Source organism: Thunnus maccoyii, chromosome 9 (genome assembly GCF_910596095.1).
Source record: "Thunnus maccoyii chromosome 9, fThuMac1.1, whole genome shotgun sequence".
Classification (NCBI taxonomy): Eukaryota; Metazoa; Chordata; class Actinopteri; order Scombriformes; family Scombridae; genus Thunnus; species Thunnus maccoyii.
The window spans coordinates 20,537,834-20,556,140 of record NC_056541.1 but is presented as its reverse complement, the minus strand read 5'-3'; the positions used below and the strand labels follow the sequence as shown (position 1 = coordinate 20,556,140).

The following is an 18,307-nucleotide window of genomic DNA, read 5'->3' as shown; positions in this document are numbered from 1 at the left end:
CCTCCATGGTTTCAGGAATATTGCCAATGCCGCCTCTCTGGAAGTCAAATAGCCACTCTGTAGCCAAGCAGACCTGGCAAAGACTATATGTGGCTGAGAGCAGACATGGGCCGTCTGGTATGATAAAAATGCAGAGCCAATGCATCTGAACTGTCAGAAAGTCTAAGTAGCGGTGGCAATACTCCCTCACAGATCCCAGTGAGCAGAGTAGTAGAAATAATAATGAAGGCAGCAATCAATCATCACCAGCCATGACACACACTTGTTTGGTTATGATACATAATTTAAGTTGATAAAAGTGGGACAGCAATGCCCATAGAAGAGCACAACCATCTTTAAACCATCTGATCATGACATCAGGGCTGAGAGGTATCCGGTCAAGGAGGCTCCCCCACTTTCTATCTCCAGGACACAGATACTACATATTTGCTCTGCTTTGCTTCAGTCCCCAGATACTATTGGATTACTGCAGCAGATTGGAGACATAATGGAGAATCAATAGCAGACCAGCAATGCAGAGGAGCCAAGGACCGGACTGCTGGGCTTTCATGACCTTCACAATCCCCGGCTCTGAGATGTTAGATAAGCACAGATATCTGGATTTGGATGGATACAATCATGAAGATGTACAGGGGAGTCAGCTTAGCTCGGCCTGGAGCGGATCGGCTTCATCAACTTAACTGCGCTGATCCTTGTCTACGGCTCACAGAAACTCCTCCTTAGCAAAATTTAATTTGGAACATTCTTCATAGTTGTTTGTATTCTTTTATTCAAATTTCCTCTCAATATTCCAGGTCCACATTGAAATAAAGTGTACATACTAATGAGTACCAACTTTCCCAACAGTACTGTCTATCTGAAGGCTGTATGTATAAGTGGAGTGGGGCAGTAATCTATCTTTCTGATACCTTATGTAAACACTGTTCGGTTTGTCAGTGAACAAGTATGTCGTGTTCTGTTATGGATCACGCGGCAGGCAACAAACGTCTAATGTGTAAGGGCTGCCCTCCACTAGCCAAGCTGAAATGATCAGTCCTATGAATGACAATAATAAACAAGTCCTCCGCCACCTCAAAAACATTCAGTTGTAGCCCCTGGCTGTTGTGGATATTTCAAGAATGACTGTGTTTTTCTCACAACAAATAGACAGGCGGGCAGAAGGGCTGGAGGAGAGACTAGCTGAACAGAAATATCTCCTAATCAGTCTCAAAGATGTTTAACCCGACAAACACACAAAGAGATAAAAAAAAAAAAAGACACCCAATTCAGGAGTTCTGATCAGGTTCAATTGGTTCCAAAGAGACAGCCTCAAGAGAAAAACAAAGTCAACAGTTTGAACATACAGGTTTTGTGTCCCTGTAAACACAGCCACACATCTTATACACACACACACATACACACACACACTCTGTTTTCTCTCCCTGGTGACACCGAATGAAGCTATAAAACAACAGACAGGTATTATTTTGGACTGATTTCGGTGTGTTCTGTTCCATATTTCACTGTATCCTCTGGAGGTGTGTTTGTTCTCATCATCTCTCCGAGGGACAAGCTGTGATGCTGCTTCAGAGTAGTGTCTTCCTGCCTACTATAAACTCTATCACTACCTGTCTTTTGGTAATACATAAATGGATGAGCAATAATTTCTTAAAGTTAAACGAGGACAAAACTGAAATCCTACTAGTCGGCTCCGAAACAAAAAGAGAAATGCTGTTTAATAATCTGGGTTAAATTACATGTCTTGGTGTTATCTTCAGATCTAAACTTCAAGTCCCACATTAACAAGGTGACGAAAACCTCATTTTTCCAAACAGCTAAAGTACAACCATTTATAAATCAAAAAGATGCTGAAAAACTGATTCATACCTTTATTTCAAGCCAACTCAATTACTGTAATGCACTTTTACTGCCCCCCCCCCCCCCCCCCCACCCCCCCAAAAAAAACACAGAGAGACTTCAGCTGATTCAAAACTCTGCAGCTCGGTTATTAACCAGAACCAGGAGGAGAGAACACATTAGTCCAGTTTTAGCTGCTCTGTACTGGCTTCCTGTAACATTTAGAATTGACCAAGGTCCTCCTCCTTATATACAAAGCCCTTAGTGGGCTAGGATTGCTAACTCCCTTGTTAACTATTTGCCTACAAGAACACTGCAATCATCTGCTGCTGGTTCATTGGAGATTCCTACCACCCCAAAGCTATGGAAAACACTACCGATAGATATCAGGGAAGCCAGCTCGCTAAATATTTTTAAAAGAAAGCTAAAAACTTATCTCTTCACTTCCTGATATAGACCTGAAATTCTTTTTTGCAATCTGCTTCACACTTCACATCTTTTAAAATTATGTATTTTACTTGATTTCATACATTCTATGTATTATGTATTCTGTTTATTCTTTGTTTTTATTTTATTTTATTATCATTATTATTATTCAGTGGGTTTTATCTTCCATCTTATGATACATAAATGTTTTTAACATGTTTTTATGTTTATTTTATGTCTATTTTCATGTAAAGCACTCACTGAATGTAATTTCTTTGTTGTAAAGCACTTTGAGCTGCATTTCTTATATGAAAGGTGCTATACAAATAAAGCTTATCATTATTATTATTACAACAGGCACTAAGCAGCACCACAGAGCCAACAAAGAAGAGTGTGAGTGTGTGTACACTGGTGTGGAGGCTATATATCTATTATTAAAAAATAAAAATCTGCTGCCACACTCACAGCCCATGAGGACGGTTGATTGGTTGGATTAATAACGAGTACCACTAGTGGGGCAACAATGCTCATGCCAAAGGAAAGGCTATGTTGTTGCCTAAATCAAAAGGGTTTATCCAAATGTTTAGCATGTATCATGCAGTATGCAGCATGTATGTTACACATGTGTACAGTTAGCGTGCCTGCTAACATAAGTGTAATAGTTAATGTATAGCATGTTAGAGCACAAATTGGAGCCTAAAACTGTGGCACTGCATGAAAAGTCAGGGAATCCCTCTGGGGACTATGAATGTACAAAATTTCATGGCAATCCATCCAGCAGTTAGATATTTCCTAACACAAACACTGCTCAACCAACCAAAAGAGAAAGTGTTAAAGACACAGTGAACTAACGTGACGATGCAAAAAGAAGTATGACACAGCTGTCTGCACTGAGAGCACGTACTACCCCTGATGCATCACACAGTACAGAACAGAGCGTACAAGGTGTACTCTGCACCGTATCCCCATTAATCTGAATACTTGTTTTAGTGGGCCCGAAGGTGTGCATGTGTGAGATTTACCACTAGCCATGCAACCATTTCTAAACATACAGTACATTTTAACTTATATATTTAAGTTGTCATATTGCATGTGAGGTCTGTATGTTGGCAACAGCGAATAAAGAGAGACAAAAGGTGGGAGGGAAAGAGGGATTGCACCTACAGAGCGCTTTGACCTTTCAGATGAGCTAGACAGAGGGCAGGGATGAAAAAGATAGAGGAGGAAGACAGTGGGAGTGAGAGATGGAGATAGAGAACAAAAGGTGTGATCATTTTCAATATTTAGTTGGTTGCTTTCCTTATGATTTCTGCAGCAACGACGCACAACCGGACCACATGTCAGGTTCGATTCAAAGCAAAGCAATTTTCCATTCATAACAGCAGGGGACAAATTTAACTCCGTAATAATGCAAACAATTAGTCTATGGTGACAAGACAAGTACATAATCACACAATATAGAGCAACTGATGAAAGGTTTGTTTTGTAAGGTGAAGAAAACACAAGAAACCCAGGGAGAGGACTCGGTCTGTGTATATTTGTAATTCACAAAGTGTCTCTCTATAGTTGCACTCTGCATGAGAAGCAGTGAGGAGGAGGAGGAGGTCACACTGTGTGTCCAGAGAGTCACATGATTCAACTGAGGGAAAGGGGAGGGGGGTTGGTGGGGGGGACAAACATAGAGATGAATATATGGAGAGAAAACAGAGACGATGTTCTCTAAATCAGAGAAGCAGGGAGAGGCTGCTGCCCTGATGGAGCGATACACAACAGTGCGAAACTCTCAGAGACGACGACAGGTCTCATACAGCAGGCTTATTATATTCAACCACCAGTGGTATCTACGCAAGTTAGCTTCAGCTCCCAACGTCACATGGATAAACATGATCATATGACACAAAGAGAAGGAGAAAGAGCCTTGCCCATCCCAGCTTTGCTTAGCTTTACTCAGCCCTGCCCTGGAGTCCAAGGTCCTCTTCAAGCTCGAAGGGCAACAGGCAGGTTTTTTTTATCTCTGCCTATGATTGTGGGCACGACTGGTGGCATTTGTTGTTCTCAAAAGTGGTCAATCATGGGGGTATGAGGGGATTAGGTCGCCCTGCTTTTATTGATCAAAGGTCACAAGCTGCTAGAAAAAGAAAAAGAGAAGGAATTTCATTGTTGTCAACTTTCCGCATTCTTTGACTCTCTTCTCCCACTTGTCTTTACCCACCCTTTTCTGTCTCGCTGTCCACACTTTCATTTTGTCATTTTTCTCACTCAATCCCTCTTGGATCCCCGGAGTAGGCCTCTGTAAGCCTCATCATTACCATGGCAGGAAAGTAGAAGGGGGTCACGGGGGGCTCAGCAGGGCCAAGACAACAACAACAAGAAGCAACAACAACAAACATCACAACCTCCGAATAATCTGAATTCCTGCGAAGCTGCCAACCTATCGCTCTGCCAGCAACCCTCCAACCAACCAGTGGGTATTCAGAGGAGCACAATTATGAGCCAATCAGCACTGCAGGCCTCCTTCGGGAGATTTTTTTTCACCCTCTCAAAAGCTGGTGCTGACGTGCTGCTGGCCCGGGAAGGAGGGACCTCCTCTTTGGAGGTCATTAAGATCAAAGCGATAATACTGGGAAACTCTGCTTACAGATTCAGCTGCAGCAAAATAAATGAAGGGCATTTTAACAGACCCTGACATTGGTATTTGTTGACAGTCTTCCCAAGATCAACATACCTCTTAGCCAGTGGTTCCTGAATTCTCATAAGAAATGTTTTGTCGTTGAAGCCCTCCTCACTACCGATCAACTCGGAAGCCACAAAGTATGTTGTGTTACTATAACAACCAGCAACCATGAGTTGTTATTACTGCATATCAAACATTTTTAATGCAGTGATTTTGATATTTTTTTTACTTCTTCCGTTTTAATATGTTTGAAAAATAACATGAAACATAATTTGTGTAAATGTAACCTCAATTGAAATTATATTACTGCTGTAAATGAACAGGAATCTAAGAAGTCAGCGTAGCAGAAAAATGACTTTGACAAATATGTGTCAGGTCACATCATCAAGAGTTACATAAGGTGCTTTGAATGCGGTTGTTGTGTCGGTTTGTATAATTAACTTCCACTTGAGCCACTTGACTGAGTGATTTACTTGATTTGACAGAAAAAAGTAACCAGTATTACACTGCCACTAAAACTTGTTTACAGGTCTGCTGAAAAAAACTGAGTTTAAAATGATTTTTTATACTATATACAGGGTTATTTGAAGGATTTAAAATTAATTCATCATGTTTTTCTACATCTACAAGATCTCTGAGCCTGTTTTTATTTTTTTAATTGCTATCTATGTACACAAAATAGCAATTTTACAAATAGTTTTAACATGAACTCACGATTATTTCAGCACTACAACACCTCTCCAGTACCTCTACAACAAATGACATAAACACAGGTTGAAGTGAGTGACTGAAAGTTCAAGAGAGGATTTCTCATTTCTTACAACTGCTGTACAATCTCTGTTCATTCCACAGCTGTGGAAAAATAATGATAGGGGACTCTAGCTTTCATTTTTCTAATGGGTTTTATATCCTCTGGGGTGAACATTGATCACACTGATAATAAAATACAGTTGATCATGAGGTCCTGACTGACTGAGTCCCACTGGCTATCAGTAGTATGTGGTATGTGCTGACATGAGTGCAGCCAGGCCAATGAATGAGCACAATAAAACAGATAACAGAGAGAGAACAGCCCACGTTGTTGTGCTTAGGTAGATGTGCAACACAAGTGAACAGAGGTGTGGAGACTAAACCTCATCAGATCAATAGACTATGTGGGTCATACTACCCACTGACCTGTCTGGGTTTTATGTAAAGAAGCACCTTCTTATTCTCTGATTCATATTGTAGACCACGGTGCATCTTATTGTATGATTTAATTACTCAAATATTCTATTTGTCTATTGGTGAATCAACAATTTTGATAGAGATGAATAATTTTATTTATAGACAAAAACACCAAACACAGTTAAAGCTTCACAAATGTAGGAGGTTGCTTACATTTCAATGTCCTTAATGCCATTTAATGTCTGGTTGCTGGTCAGACGAAATAAACAATCTGAGGACAGTTTGAGGTCTGACAGCTCCTGATTCCCATTGGACTTTTTTGACACTTTCCAGACTTAGTAATCACTTGTTGAAAACAGTACAAGATTAACCAATTTAAAAAGTAATCATTAGTAGTAAACCCTCAAGGCCTGGTACTGGCCTGGGGACTTACTGGGAAAACAACATATCACACAACACTCATTAACCTACTGGAAACTGCGAACACCACCACCAACAAGCAATGCTGTATTGTGCATCATTCCACAAGTGCTACACGTTTAATTACTGGCAAACTAATGCAATATGTCTGTCCAATAAAGTCAAGTTCATCTCATTTCTATGGCCCAAATTCAGAAATTAGCCTGAAAAGACATTTAAAACCTGTACAATATATGACAACCTCATTCCTTAAAGCCTGAAATTGGATAAAACTTTCCCAAGAAAGCCAAAAAAAACATCGGTATCAAGTTCCCAGTATCACAATAACGGCTGCCACATTTTATTTTCAGTCTATTTGGAAAGAACCTACAACTAATCTCTTACCTCCTTCCACCATGAAATGCTCTTTTCACTGAAATTACAGTAAGCTGATCTGATGAAAGCAGCTGGTTGCTGCGACTGAACTGAGAAAAGAAAATAAGAAAAGGTTGACAAGGTGCCGATTAACCTGAGATGACAAACTCTGGAAACACTCTTGTAATGCTTTCAGCTCATCGCAACTGGGACTTGGCACATTAGCACTTCAACCCAGAATATAACACTGTAGACAGGAGTGAGGGAGGATCCCCTGACAGAAGAAGAAGAGTGGGTGTAGTAAGAAGAGAGGTCACACTAATCAAACATAAACATTGTGAGCGGCTGAGCTTCATTATCGCGACACAGTGAGGTATTTTTTTTTATCAGAACATCTTGCATGTAACCAGACCCAACATGGGACCACACCCCTGCATGTGGAGCACATCAGTCAGCCGGACCATTATCAGGAACAAGAGAGAGAGAGAGCTGAGAACTACTGTTCGGGGGCACTGGCTTATGTAACTGTCTTTAATGAGCCTCATATGCCTGTTATTTTGGTCCTATCACTACCAGGATCCCATGGTACAGTACGAGCACAGTACACAAAATGCTCTTTGACCCAAAATCACAAGACTGCACTAAAAATCCTGCAGCTGTTATATTTGTTGTGCTACCTCTTCACAGGAGGCTCACACAGCAGGCTTAATATGCACAGCTCAGAAAAAAAAAAGATACACTAATGTTGGATTGAAAAGGTGGCCCTCTGCCTTGAATCAGCGTTATTCATTAATGCTTACAGTTATAGCCACTATCACAATTTAATCACTAATTTAAGAGAGAACACGCTCCACCAGCGTCAAAGCCCAAGATGAAAAAAAGAGTGTCACAGAATAAACGTGATTTGTGGTGACAAGGTTTTGGCTCTTCAGTACTGTGGCACTTCTGCTGCTACTCAGATGGAAAATATTACATAATGCATGGACGCTGCTCACTCTGACAAGCGACACATCTGCGCAAGGGCAGCAGGCAGCACAGTACACACAAGGAGCTCAGGTGTTATTCCCAAAGAGAGATCGGGAGGGATTTGCATGAGCCATTTTCCCTTTCAAACATCCCCTGCAGCATGCTGACCAATCTGGACCGAACTGGACCGACTCCACTGCCTCCCAGTCAAATCAGGAAGAAACAGGAAGTTCATGAAGGAAACCACAGGCTCATATTACTGTGTAACACCTTGTCCTTGTCCTTGTCAGATTTGCATGCTTATTCATTTTCTCCAATCATCAGTACACACCTTGATCCAAAGTAGGGACTGGTGTCTGTAGTTGTTTATATTTGAGGTAACAATCACAAGCTACTTTAATATATGTTGCTTTACAAGTAATTCAGAGACATAAGACTAAAACATGACATGGGTCACAGGGAAATATCAGATCCAGGAAATAGCAGATACACAATATACTCTTCAGACATCTGGACCACCAGGATGCTCTGTGACCAGATGTTTCAGATGAGATGGTCTAGAATTAGGCTGGGCTGAAGAAAAAGTAAATAAATCAAGTTCTATCAGCAAATTCTTAGTTTGTATGAATTTGAAAAAGACTGAGTCATTTCTAAAGAGAAACATTTCACATTCAAGGTGCTCGAGATCTTGTCTCTCTCACCACAGAAAGAAAACCACATCTCATCATGAAAGCTTTTCATCTGTTTCCTTGATTAAAACAAACCAAAGCACAATTTTTGCCCCTTAACACCATTTACATTTAGTCAATGCTGTAATGTCATTTAAACACAATTATTTTATTTGAGCTAAGCTGCTAAATGAGTCCAGATGATTCACTGGATACTTGTGTTTTTCTGCTCACTAGGCAGCTCTCAGTCTCCAAGTATAACTTTACAAGATAACCAGTTATCTCCTTTTCTCTTTGGTCTGGAGAAGATATTTCACAGTCACAGCCCAGCAAATCTTTCAGGGGGATCATGAGAAGTCTGGCTGCCAGCTACCAAGAGGAGAAATGTCACACTTCACTGTAAAATGCAGTGATAAATACTGAAGCTCAGTCCAGTAAATGAAAGGCTGGTACAGTGAAGCATCTGATAATAGATATGGAATACAGAAAATCTGTCACCTGGCCTACAGCAAATGTTGTGCCATCAGGATTTAGCTGATGTATAACTACAGACATGCAGTTAAGTTTCTTAGCAACTTTCTAAACAAAAGGTTTAAGTCAACCAGCCTTTGCCAGATGTTAACAAACATGAGGGGATCTGAAATGTAGCTTTATTCTAATATTCTACATGGGCCAAAATGTCCATTATTATCATGTTTTGAACCATTGTATGTTTATTTCTATATGGATATGCTTGGAATGACAAATAAACTTGAAACTTGAAACAGTGACTTCTTCATTTGACAGAAAATGTGTTACTCAACCCTCACCATGCTTGCCTCATTTTCCATTTAAGTGAACAGACTGCCAGTTTCTCACGAAATGTGCATCACACAGTTGCAGACACATAAACAAAAGAAAAACTTCCCCATTAATTAGGAAACAGCAGCAAAAACTAAATGTTGATACAGCAAACAACAAACACTATTGGCTTCAGTAGCTACAGCTTTGGAGCAAACTGGTTGTACAACTTTGTCCAAACAATAACAGCAGCAAGAACTTCATTTGTACATTTATGAAGTCATATTAGCCTACCCCCCTTGTATCAGTTCATCTCACACCAACACTTCAATTTCATAATTTAAATTATTGTAAAATAAGAAAAACCTAAACTTATGTCATTAATCTCATCTCCTGTCCTCAAGGACCCCTAAACTGACACATGGACATGTTGACACAAATTAGACCACAGACCCCCATTTGATAAGATTTTTGCTTTTAGATGTTTTACTACAGAAAGTGTATGAAACCCATGACTAAAATAGTCATACATTCTGTCACTGTGTTACTTATAGACGGAAGTATAGTGAAAATAAATTATTCCCCTTTTTGCTGGGGACACCCTGGAACCCTTTCAAGGACCCCTGGGGGTCCCTGGACTCCACTTTGAGAACTACTGCTCTATCCAATAACACAAAACATATTCTGATGAGGGGAAAGAGACTTGTTAGAGATATTCAGCCTATGTGGTGGGGACAGGTGAGTTATTTTCACAGAATGAAACCTTCATGATAGATCAGTAACTGATTAGCTGAAACACTTTGAGCTCACACCTGCAGTTTTTCACCTGTCGCGACAACACCCAGGAAGTCACACTTACACGAAACGTAATATCTGTAAGGTAATAGTCTATGTGTTATTCTAGTTGTGTCATTCTAGTTAAATCTATTAATTTAATCTTTTAATTTAAAAGATATCCGCGTTCGCACGATGCATCAAACTCACAGTAACCTTACCAGCCAATCGTCCTCTTCTGAGCAGTCGTGTAGGAATATTTTTTCCTCAGAGTGGCTGCTGCAGTCCTCACAGAAAGCCCTTTCCTCAACCAGTCGATCCCCAGGCAGCAGATGGATAAATAAACAAAAATAAAATAAAGATGTGTATTTCCACCGCAGGTTGACTGCGTATAATCGGAGACACACTCCTCTACTGTCAACAGCAAGATGCCCTGTGAGCCTCTGTCCCTGCCCTGCCTCTTTACATACAACCATGCCATTCAGTACAATACTGGAAACAACATTGAAAAGTGACTCAAACATGCCCTCTGCAGGCCTGAAACAGTGGACCAAATGTTATTACTTCTCATCACTATTATATCTCACAAATGTAGTTTACACGTTGATACTTTGAATATTCCATCTTTTCTGAACACGGCATCAATTAAAATTCCACTTTTACCAAAAAAAGTAGGTTATAATGTTAAATGATATTTGTAACTGGTTGCATGATGTGAGTTTGGGATGTTATACAGTAACTTGTGGTGCAGTTAAAAAAAAGGTAGCCTGTTTCACACTTAATCCTTTAGTTTTGTTCATAATGACTTCACTTTCTGAATGTCTGGGGTCATTAAAACCTATATGCAGAAAAATATTTGATGTTCAGCACAAACTTGCACAGAAATGGCCATAAAGCATTGTTATTACACCAAATAAGCTAATATTTCGTGTTTGATATGGGATATGCATAAACAAAGTTATTTTGTTTGGCAAAAAGTCATTCACAGACAGAAAAGTACATGATGTCTAAATTTTCACAGTACTTATTTTCAGGGTACAGTATCGTAACGGGTATAGAATGGACCCAATAGCAGCACAAATGACACCGGTATAAATTTTACAGTCTTTATTCCACACAACGTCAAGGCAATAGTAGCACGGTCAGAGAAACACAGTTCTGATGAGTATGGCTCCACCGGGAATCGAACCCTGATTTTCCACTCCCAAGGCAGACAAAGACCCAGGAACAGGCAGGCAGAACTTAAGAGTCAGGGACAGAAGGCTGGTAGGTTTACCGGGGCAGAGATGAGGAGCAATGGTCGGAGACAAGCTGATCAGGAACCAGGAAGGCAGTCCAGAGATGAAGGCAAGATGACTTAGCATCACAGCATAGACAATCTGACAAAGAGGGAGTGGGCCGAGGCAGCTTATATACTGGCTTGATTGGAGATGATGAGCAGGTGGGAGCGCCAGGTGAAAGTGGTTGAACTAATGAGGGGTGTGGCAGAGCAGAGAGTGAGACTGAATGATTGGATAATTCCCACAGCAACAGGTGAGGGGGAGAGCAGACTTTTGACAGGAGCTGGAATGTTTACTTATAAAAATACAAAACCTTTTGAGCTCAAACAAACCAATTTTACATATTTAATGAAAGTAAAAAGCAAGAAGCAGTTGGGGGCAGCAGTTCAGGAGGTAAAGCAGGTTGTCAGAGTTGGCAGTCAGCTTATCCTGTCTCATGTCAAGTGGACAGTAGGACAGTAGGAGTCAAGAATTTTCAGTGTAGGCTCCAGGGTCACATTGAGAGGGAGGGCTGCCATTAGTCAGTCCAGGATCACAGTCAGTATCCCTGAAGGTGTAAAAAGTCAGCACAGAATCAGTTTCTTTACTGTATATCTACAATTACACATACTGTGGGGAATATGCTGCTTGCTAAATGTTCACAAACCTCTCACTGGTTTCTCCAGAGCTTTGCATGTTTCTTAGGGGTGAAGTCACACCAGAGTCACTGAAACAAGTTCCTTTTAAAAATGAGAAAGTGTTTTTACTGTAACATCACAGTTAAAAATATGAATAAAGGAATTTTATGAATAATATATAATTTCACTTACCTTGCTGGCTGTTGATTGCGGTCTCTGTTTCTCTTTTTACAGTAGAAATATGCAGTGAGACCAGAGACTATTAGTACCAAACCTGTGCAATCAAGAAATTGACATTTAATATAATTGTATCAATATACAATAAATGCAGCACATGATAAAATTTAGATCTCACCTGGCTGTCCTTAGTTTAGCCAGAGTTTGAAAGACAAGCAATTCAGCCATGAGCGAAAGCGAGTGGACAGAGGATGGCAGAGTAAAAGCAAGTAGGATTAATAGCAAAAAGCCACATTTTATAGAATTTAATAATAACACTTCATGGCAGACATGGGTAACAGTAACCTATCCAGATGTTGAAAAAACATGGCGTAGGCAGACAAAGTATCACATTTATTGGTGTTCAGTACTTACAAAGAACTCCACCAACAATGGTTCCCCATTTTGCATGGTCCTCCCTGACATTTTGTTGACCCTTGGTGGGGATGGGAGATGATGTGGGAGCTGAAGGAAAGAGGAAAATCTCCAGTCAATGGTCAATCACATCAGCGGGCAGCAGGATGTAAGGTGTGTATCTGCATGAAAAGCTTACCATTGATAAAATCACAAATGTTGCTCAGGTCTAGTTGAAAAAACAAGAGAGTGTTACATAGTGTCAAACAACATACTGTACATGTTGGATAGAAACATTTCATTGAGAATACATATAAATCTAGGATTTAATTTGGCTTTTTTGTTTTGCTTTTTGTGATGTGTGCACTGATTTAAAGTCAACAAAAAGTGGCAGCAGAGTGTTTTTAAGAGTTCAAATGTGGATGGTCTGGTAACTTTTAGCTGTGGACAGAAATGTAATTTCCCTTCAACAAGAAATTACTAAAACAAACAGCGCCCTCAGCTGGAACGATCAGTCCCTGACAGGGTCAGTCCAAAGCAAAGAAAAATAAAAACTGTAGGGGAGAATAGGGTCGACCCTGTATTTAGGTAACCATAAACAAAAGTAATCATGTGACCACAAATTAAGGAAGTACAGTTCATATTACTCAAACCATCTTGGACTCAAGCACATGGAGAGAGTGGTAAGCAAAAAGGAGAAAAAAAGCAATGCCAAGTGAATTCATCATGTTACTAAAGTTATCAGTCTTGTATCTTAATTAAAATAGATACATTTTGGACATTATTACATGTTAATTTAAGTCAGTGTAAGCTACAAATCAAGGTCATAAACTTAGCATGATTGTGGATCTGAGTCACTGTGTGAAACAGTTTTGTCAAAATGGAGGTTGTGGGGTAAAAGTGGAGTCAATGGCTCAATTTACCCCCCAAAGTTTAAATAGGCTACATATGTACAGAGTAACCCGTGTATATAAGTATTATTTTCTGATATTCTAGAGACTAGAGACACTGTTCATGTTAATGTTTGATCACTGTTACAAGTGTTATAATGTTGATGAATCTAATTGTTGACTAATGTTAAGTTTAAGCCACACACAAACATGCTACACATACAGATGGGTAACAAATTAAAGGAAAAGCCAACATGAGCCAACTAAGTGTCTTAGTAAGATATTTGGCCACCACATGCCACCAGAACAGCTCAAGATATTCCCTCATTTGGTGTTTTGATGATGGTGGTGGAGAGCGTGTCTAACATGTCAGTCCAAAATCTCCTATAGGTGTTCAATTGGGTTGAGATATGGTGACTGTGAAGGCCATAGCATATGATTCATACTCATCAAACCATTCAGTGGCCCCTCGTGCCCTGTGAATCGGGGCATTGTCATCCTGGAAGAGACCACTCCCATCAGGATAGAAATGTTTCATCATAGGATAAAGATGATCACTCAGAACTTTGTATTGATTAGCAGTGACCCTTCCCTCTAAGGGGACAAGTGGACCCAAACCATGCCAGCAAAATGCCCCCCACAGCATAACAGAGCCACCAGATCCCCTCACTGTAGGAGTCAAGCATTCAAGCCTGGACCAGCTTTTCCTTTAATTTGTCACCCGTTTGTTTACACAAAAGCACATTTACACACACATTCTTTCGGTAGCTAACACTCAAAGATCACAGTTTAATCTTTACTGAAAGTGTTTAGGTAACATGTTGAACAACAGGACACAAACATATCGTTTTACTGAAAAGTTTGAGTTTTTGCCTTTGTTAAATTGATGGTGTTAATTAAGTTCAAAATTATCTCACAATTGTTTGATTTTGTGTCATTTTTATATCAGTATTTAACAGTGGCTTAATTTACCCCTAGAGTGCTCAATTTACCCTGGGGCAAGTTGTGCCATTGGACTACTTTTGATGGGTCATTGTTCTAAAACCATAATAATTAGATAATGTTTAATTTCCATGGGTACACAATGGCCTGGGGTATATATAGTAACTATTATTTGAAATAAAAACTTTCATTTTGTAGTAAAATCATCCAATGTAAACAGTGGTTAATGTTACCCTGTTCTCCCCTCTAGAGCACCGCCTCATCAGAGTAGAGTACTATCTTTTATTTTTGAGCCTATAAGCCCAAGCATGATATACAGCAACAAATCTGGTTTGAAACAATTACGTTTACATGCACACTAGCATCCTGGTTTTATCCTTTGATCATATGCAGGATGTATATTCCCACTGAACAGGAAAAACTCATTCCTATCCCTGTATCAGCAGGTGTGTGTTTAATTCCTCAACATCCCTGCTACATGTATGAACCCAGTGTGGTTTCTGATTGGCTTGGTACAAAATAATAGAGTAACAAAACAATGTACACTACAGGTGTTGGACTTTCACCTTCAATTTACCACATAGATCATCATTACAATGTTTATCTTCCTTTTATTTGTTTTACTGACAAACTTCACATGACAGACTAAACAAAAACCTGGATAAGAGGTTTACATGACAGTATCTCTACCTCCGTCACAGTACACATGTAGAATATTCAGGTTTCTGAAACTTAGATATTAAGTTTACATGTGCAAACACAGTAAAAACTCCTAAAACACCATCAAAGCCAGGATACTGGTGTTCATGTAAACACACTCGATCTGTGCAATATGTTGTTTTCTGAGCCAGGTGTGAATGATTTCAAGAAAATCACACTGAACAGTAAATTAAGGGCTTAGAAAGTAAATACCTGGACATTCTTTGGTCTCCATATAATCATCGGCCCCTTCAAACTCACAGACACCATGTGTATCCCTGGAAATGAATGCCCGACCATTGTGCTGGCAGACAGTATTGGGTGGTGGAGGGCCTGTGCAACTTATGATGTCAGTGTTACTGAAGACCAGCTTGTCATTGCAAAACACACGAGTCACATCAGTGGCACATCCTGGGGTCTTGCAGAAAAACAGCTGCACAGGATCGTGTCCACCTGTAACATCATACATCTATGAAGTAACTCACATAAACTGAAAGGAAACATCTATTTTTGATGAAGAGAATGACATAAACAAGAGAGGAAGTACCTTGAGCTGCAGTCACTGGAAAGCATTGAGTGAGTGTGGGAGCACACAGCAGCAGAAAGAGGCAGATTTGCTCTGTCAAGACAAAATTACAAACTCAATCTAAGGCTGATGGTTGAGATTGGACCCAATTTAAAGTTGGTAAATTGTTGGAAACCTACCTTTCATGAGAGAGATCAGTACTGTGAAGCTTTTCAGGACCAAACACCATCCTTTTGTCCTCCTCTGTTGCTCCCTGGTACAGCTGCTGTCACTCAAACGTGTGCTGTTGGAGACACATTTAGTTTCCCATCAGAAATTTAGCATCACAGAATTTGTAATTACTCTCTCCCATGACACCATGAGCAGGACCATTACAGCACACCATTTCCTCTTCTGAAGTTTGGCCTTAGCTCTCCATCTTGTTTCAGCTTATAAACTTTCCTTCCATGCAACTTCTCCAATGTTTTGAATCTTTTAGCTGCAACTTCATCCATCCTCACAGAGCTACTCTGAATGAAATGCACTTGCATGTGTCTTCCTCCATCTAAACAACCCAGTCTCAAGGCAACGAAATTTGACTTATCTATGCGTGTGCATGGGCATTATTTTTCCTTTTTTTTTCGTGACAGTCAGCACGACTTTTAAACTAATGTATTGCAATTGGAAGTAAGTTTTGTGCCTGTTTTGTGTTTTTTCTGTCAGTTGGGGCTCAGGGGGCAGAATGCTGTATTGTTTTTTCTCATTTTTTATTCATTTTTATACATCACTCAACATTTAATCACTTTTAGATTTTATCCTTGTTTTTATTTATTTATTATTACTATTTTTGACTACCAAAATGTTACAATTAACTTTCATAACCTAAAAACACACTGTGAAATGGAGGCAGCCACGCCTATACTCTAACTTAACGTTGCCGCCGTGGTAGCGACTTGTCAATCACAAGGTAACCACACCCTAAAGCATACACTGCTTTATCGTCTATTTTACTTTAAATGGGACCTAATTTACAAAATGAACATCATGCTGTATTGAAGAAGACTTGAAACTAGCGATTGAGACCATAAACTCATTAGGAAACTGTTTACTGGGGTAATAAATTAAGTGAGAAGTAGGGTCATTTTCTCATAGACTTCCATACAATCAGACTTCTTTTTGGAGCCAGGCGAGTCGCCTCGTGGCCATTAGAAAGAATGCAGTCACTTCCCCGCCTTTCGCTACTCATCTGCATCTCATCTGAAAAGTAAACAAGGAGCCGTCGGTCATGACTCCCCACCTGTAGAGGGGAGAGGAGGAGAAGAGCAGCGAGACTCTAAATGACAGCAAAACGCACAAGAGACTGTCTTTATTTACCTAATTTACCAAATTTATGTGCACCCGTTTAATTTCAGCTCAACGTGAGAGTCTCTGCTGTGTTTTTGCTGTCATTCATGGTTGCACTACTCCGGTTCACGACGGTCGGGGCTGAGCCGAGGACCGAAAGTAACTAAGTTACACTTGTTACGTTGCTGTAAGTGCAATAAAACCCTCGCGAGTAAAAAGCCAAGAAGTCTAATTTAATTTAATCCGCGCAAAGGATGGACGGACAACGGTTAGTGAAAAGTTTGTATTTACTGTTTGTGTTATCAGACATGCCTGGACATGTATTTATAGTATTTCAATCAGTGAAGAAACTTTATCATGTATGTTGCTGTGGAAACATGTTAAAACGTCATTTTCATTTTGCCATTCAAACATTAGATAACACCGCTTCTAATGAACTATAACCAATGAATGACTTACCCCATTCTTGCTCTGAGATAACGTTTCCTCGCTCCTGTTGGTGTGCAGACGATCACTGCTATCACCGCGCTCGAGACACACCTGACCTCCCTATAGTGTTTTTTAACGGTTTCTTAAATTACGAGGGGCATCCTGCCTCTGATTGGCTAGTTCTTGATAGCGAGTCCAGAGTAAGCCAATCACAGGAAAAGCAGGGAGATCTGCCCAGTCTATGGATGTACCACACGCAGGAACGTCTTGAGGAATGTAGTTTAGTGTGTTGGGACAATGCATTTAATGTGGACTGTGTTAGAAACATCATAATTCAGACCAGTCTACGTATAGTGGTTTTTGTTCTGGACCTGGTTAAATGTGATCTGGATGGGAAAAAAGCAGAAAAAACCCCTTTTCCTTTTTTTTTTTTTTTTTTTTTCATTTTCACAAATAGAATAAACGTTTCACAAATCACAAACTGAGTTTTAAATAGTCTTTAGCCTCTCTAGGATAATAGGTTTTTGAGTTTCAAAGTGATCCTACCCCAACACAAACAGTAAGAATCATGAAACAGAATAATAATAACATGCCTAAAACATTTAACAGTCTGACAAAGCAAAGACTTTGAAGCAAACAATGCAAGCTGTCAGGACTCGTATCCTTCCAGTCTTTTGTACCACAACTTTGTCATCAGTCTCACTTGGAACCAGCTCACCACAAGTCTATGGTCTCGAGTTTACTTCTTGAATTCTAGTTGACTATGTTTCTCCAAGTCCAATTTTTCTGGACTGCCCTCAAGAACAACAGCACTTTCCAACACAACAGCAACCTCAGCAACTGTCCCAGGGTCTGTAGGCCCGTCCACTAGTTCCAGAGGCCAACTGTTATTCCTCTGATACACAGATCCACAGTAGCACCCCTCTGGTTTGAGAGAGCAAGGAAATGCTCTTAAATTCTTTGACA

General features: G+C 40.0%; 2 protein-coding genes across 5 annotated transcripts in view; both read right to left on the bottom strand.

Moving 5' to 3' along the window:
• The window catches only part of pip5k1bb (phosphatidylinositol-4-phosphate 5-kinase, type I, beta b), a 34,190-nt gene extending 23,643 nt beyond the window's left edge, over positions 1-10,547 (bottom strand). Inside the window, exon 1 of the mRNA XM_042420891.1 lies at positions 10,287-10,547. The gene's annotated coding sequence lies outside the window, so the exon portion shown is untranslated. The remainder of the gene's footprint in view (positions 1-10,286) is intronic.
• Positions 10,548-11,157: 610 nt separating this feature from the next.
• LOC121903874 lies at positions 11,158-17,478 on the bottom strand. Of its 4 annotated transcripts, none has more exons than XM_042421267.1 (9): positions 17,372-17,478; positions 15,769-15,872; positions 15,611-15,682; positions 15,277-15,516; positions 12,732-12,761; positions 12,554-12,643; positions 12,155-12,236; positions 11,992-12,051; positions 11,158-11,892 (listed from the first exon to the last, which is right to left on the bottom strand). In XM_042421267.1, the coding sequence occupies exons 1-9, from the start codon at positions 17,374-17,376 to the stop codon at positions 11,811-11,813; spliced, it is 765 nt and encodes a 254-aa protein (XP_042277201.1). In that variant the 5' UTR covers positions 17,377-17,478; the 3' UTR covers positions 11,158-11,810. The 4 variants fall into 4 exon arrangements, 1 of the variants encoding a protein (XP_042277201.1); XR_006098118.1 differs by having other exon boundaries at positions 11,854-11,892; positions 11,992-12,064; XR_006098119.1 differs by lacking the exon at positions 11,158-11,892 and adding an exon at positions 12,318-12,325 and having other exon boundaries at positions 11,992-12,064.
• Positions 17,479-18,307: the final 829 nt, after the last annotated feature.

Bases quoted from the DNA above. Each gene is read 5' to 3' on its own strand.
- LOC121903874 (XM_042421267.1), bottom strand. The intron at 15,517-15,610 runs GTACTTCCTCTC...ATGATGTTACAG, and splicing joins TCCAGTGACTGCAGCTCAAG to GTGGACACGATCCTGTGCAG. The intron at 12,644-12,731 runs GTAAGCTTTTCA...TCTTTCCTTCAG, and splicing joins CATTTGTGATTTTATCAATG to CTCCCACATCATCTCCCATC.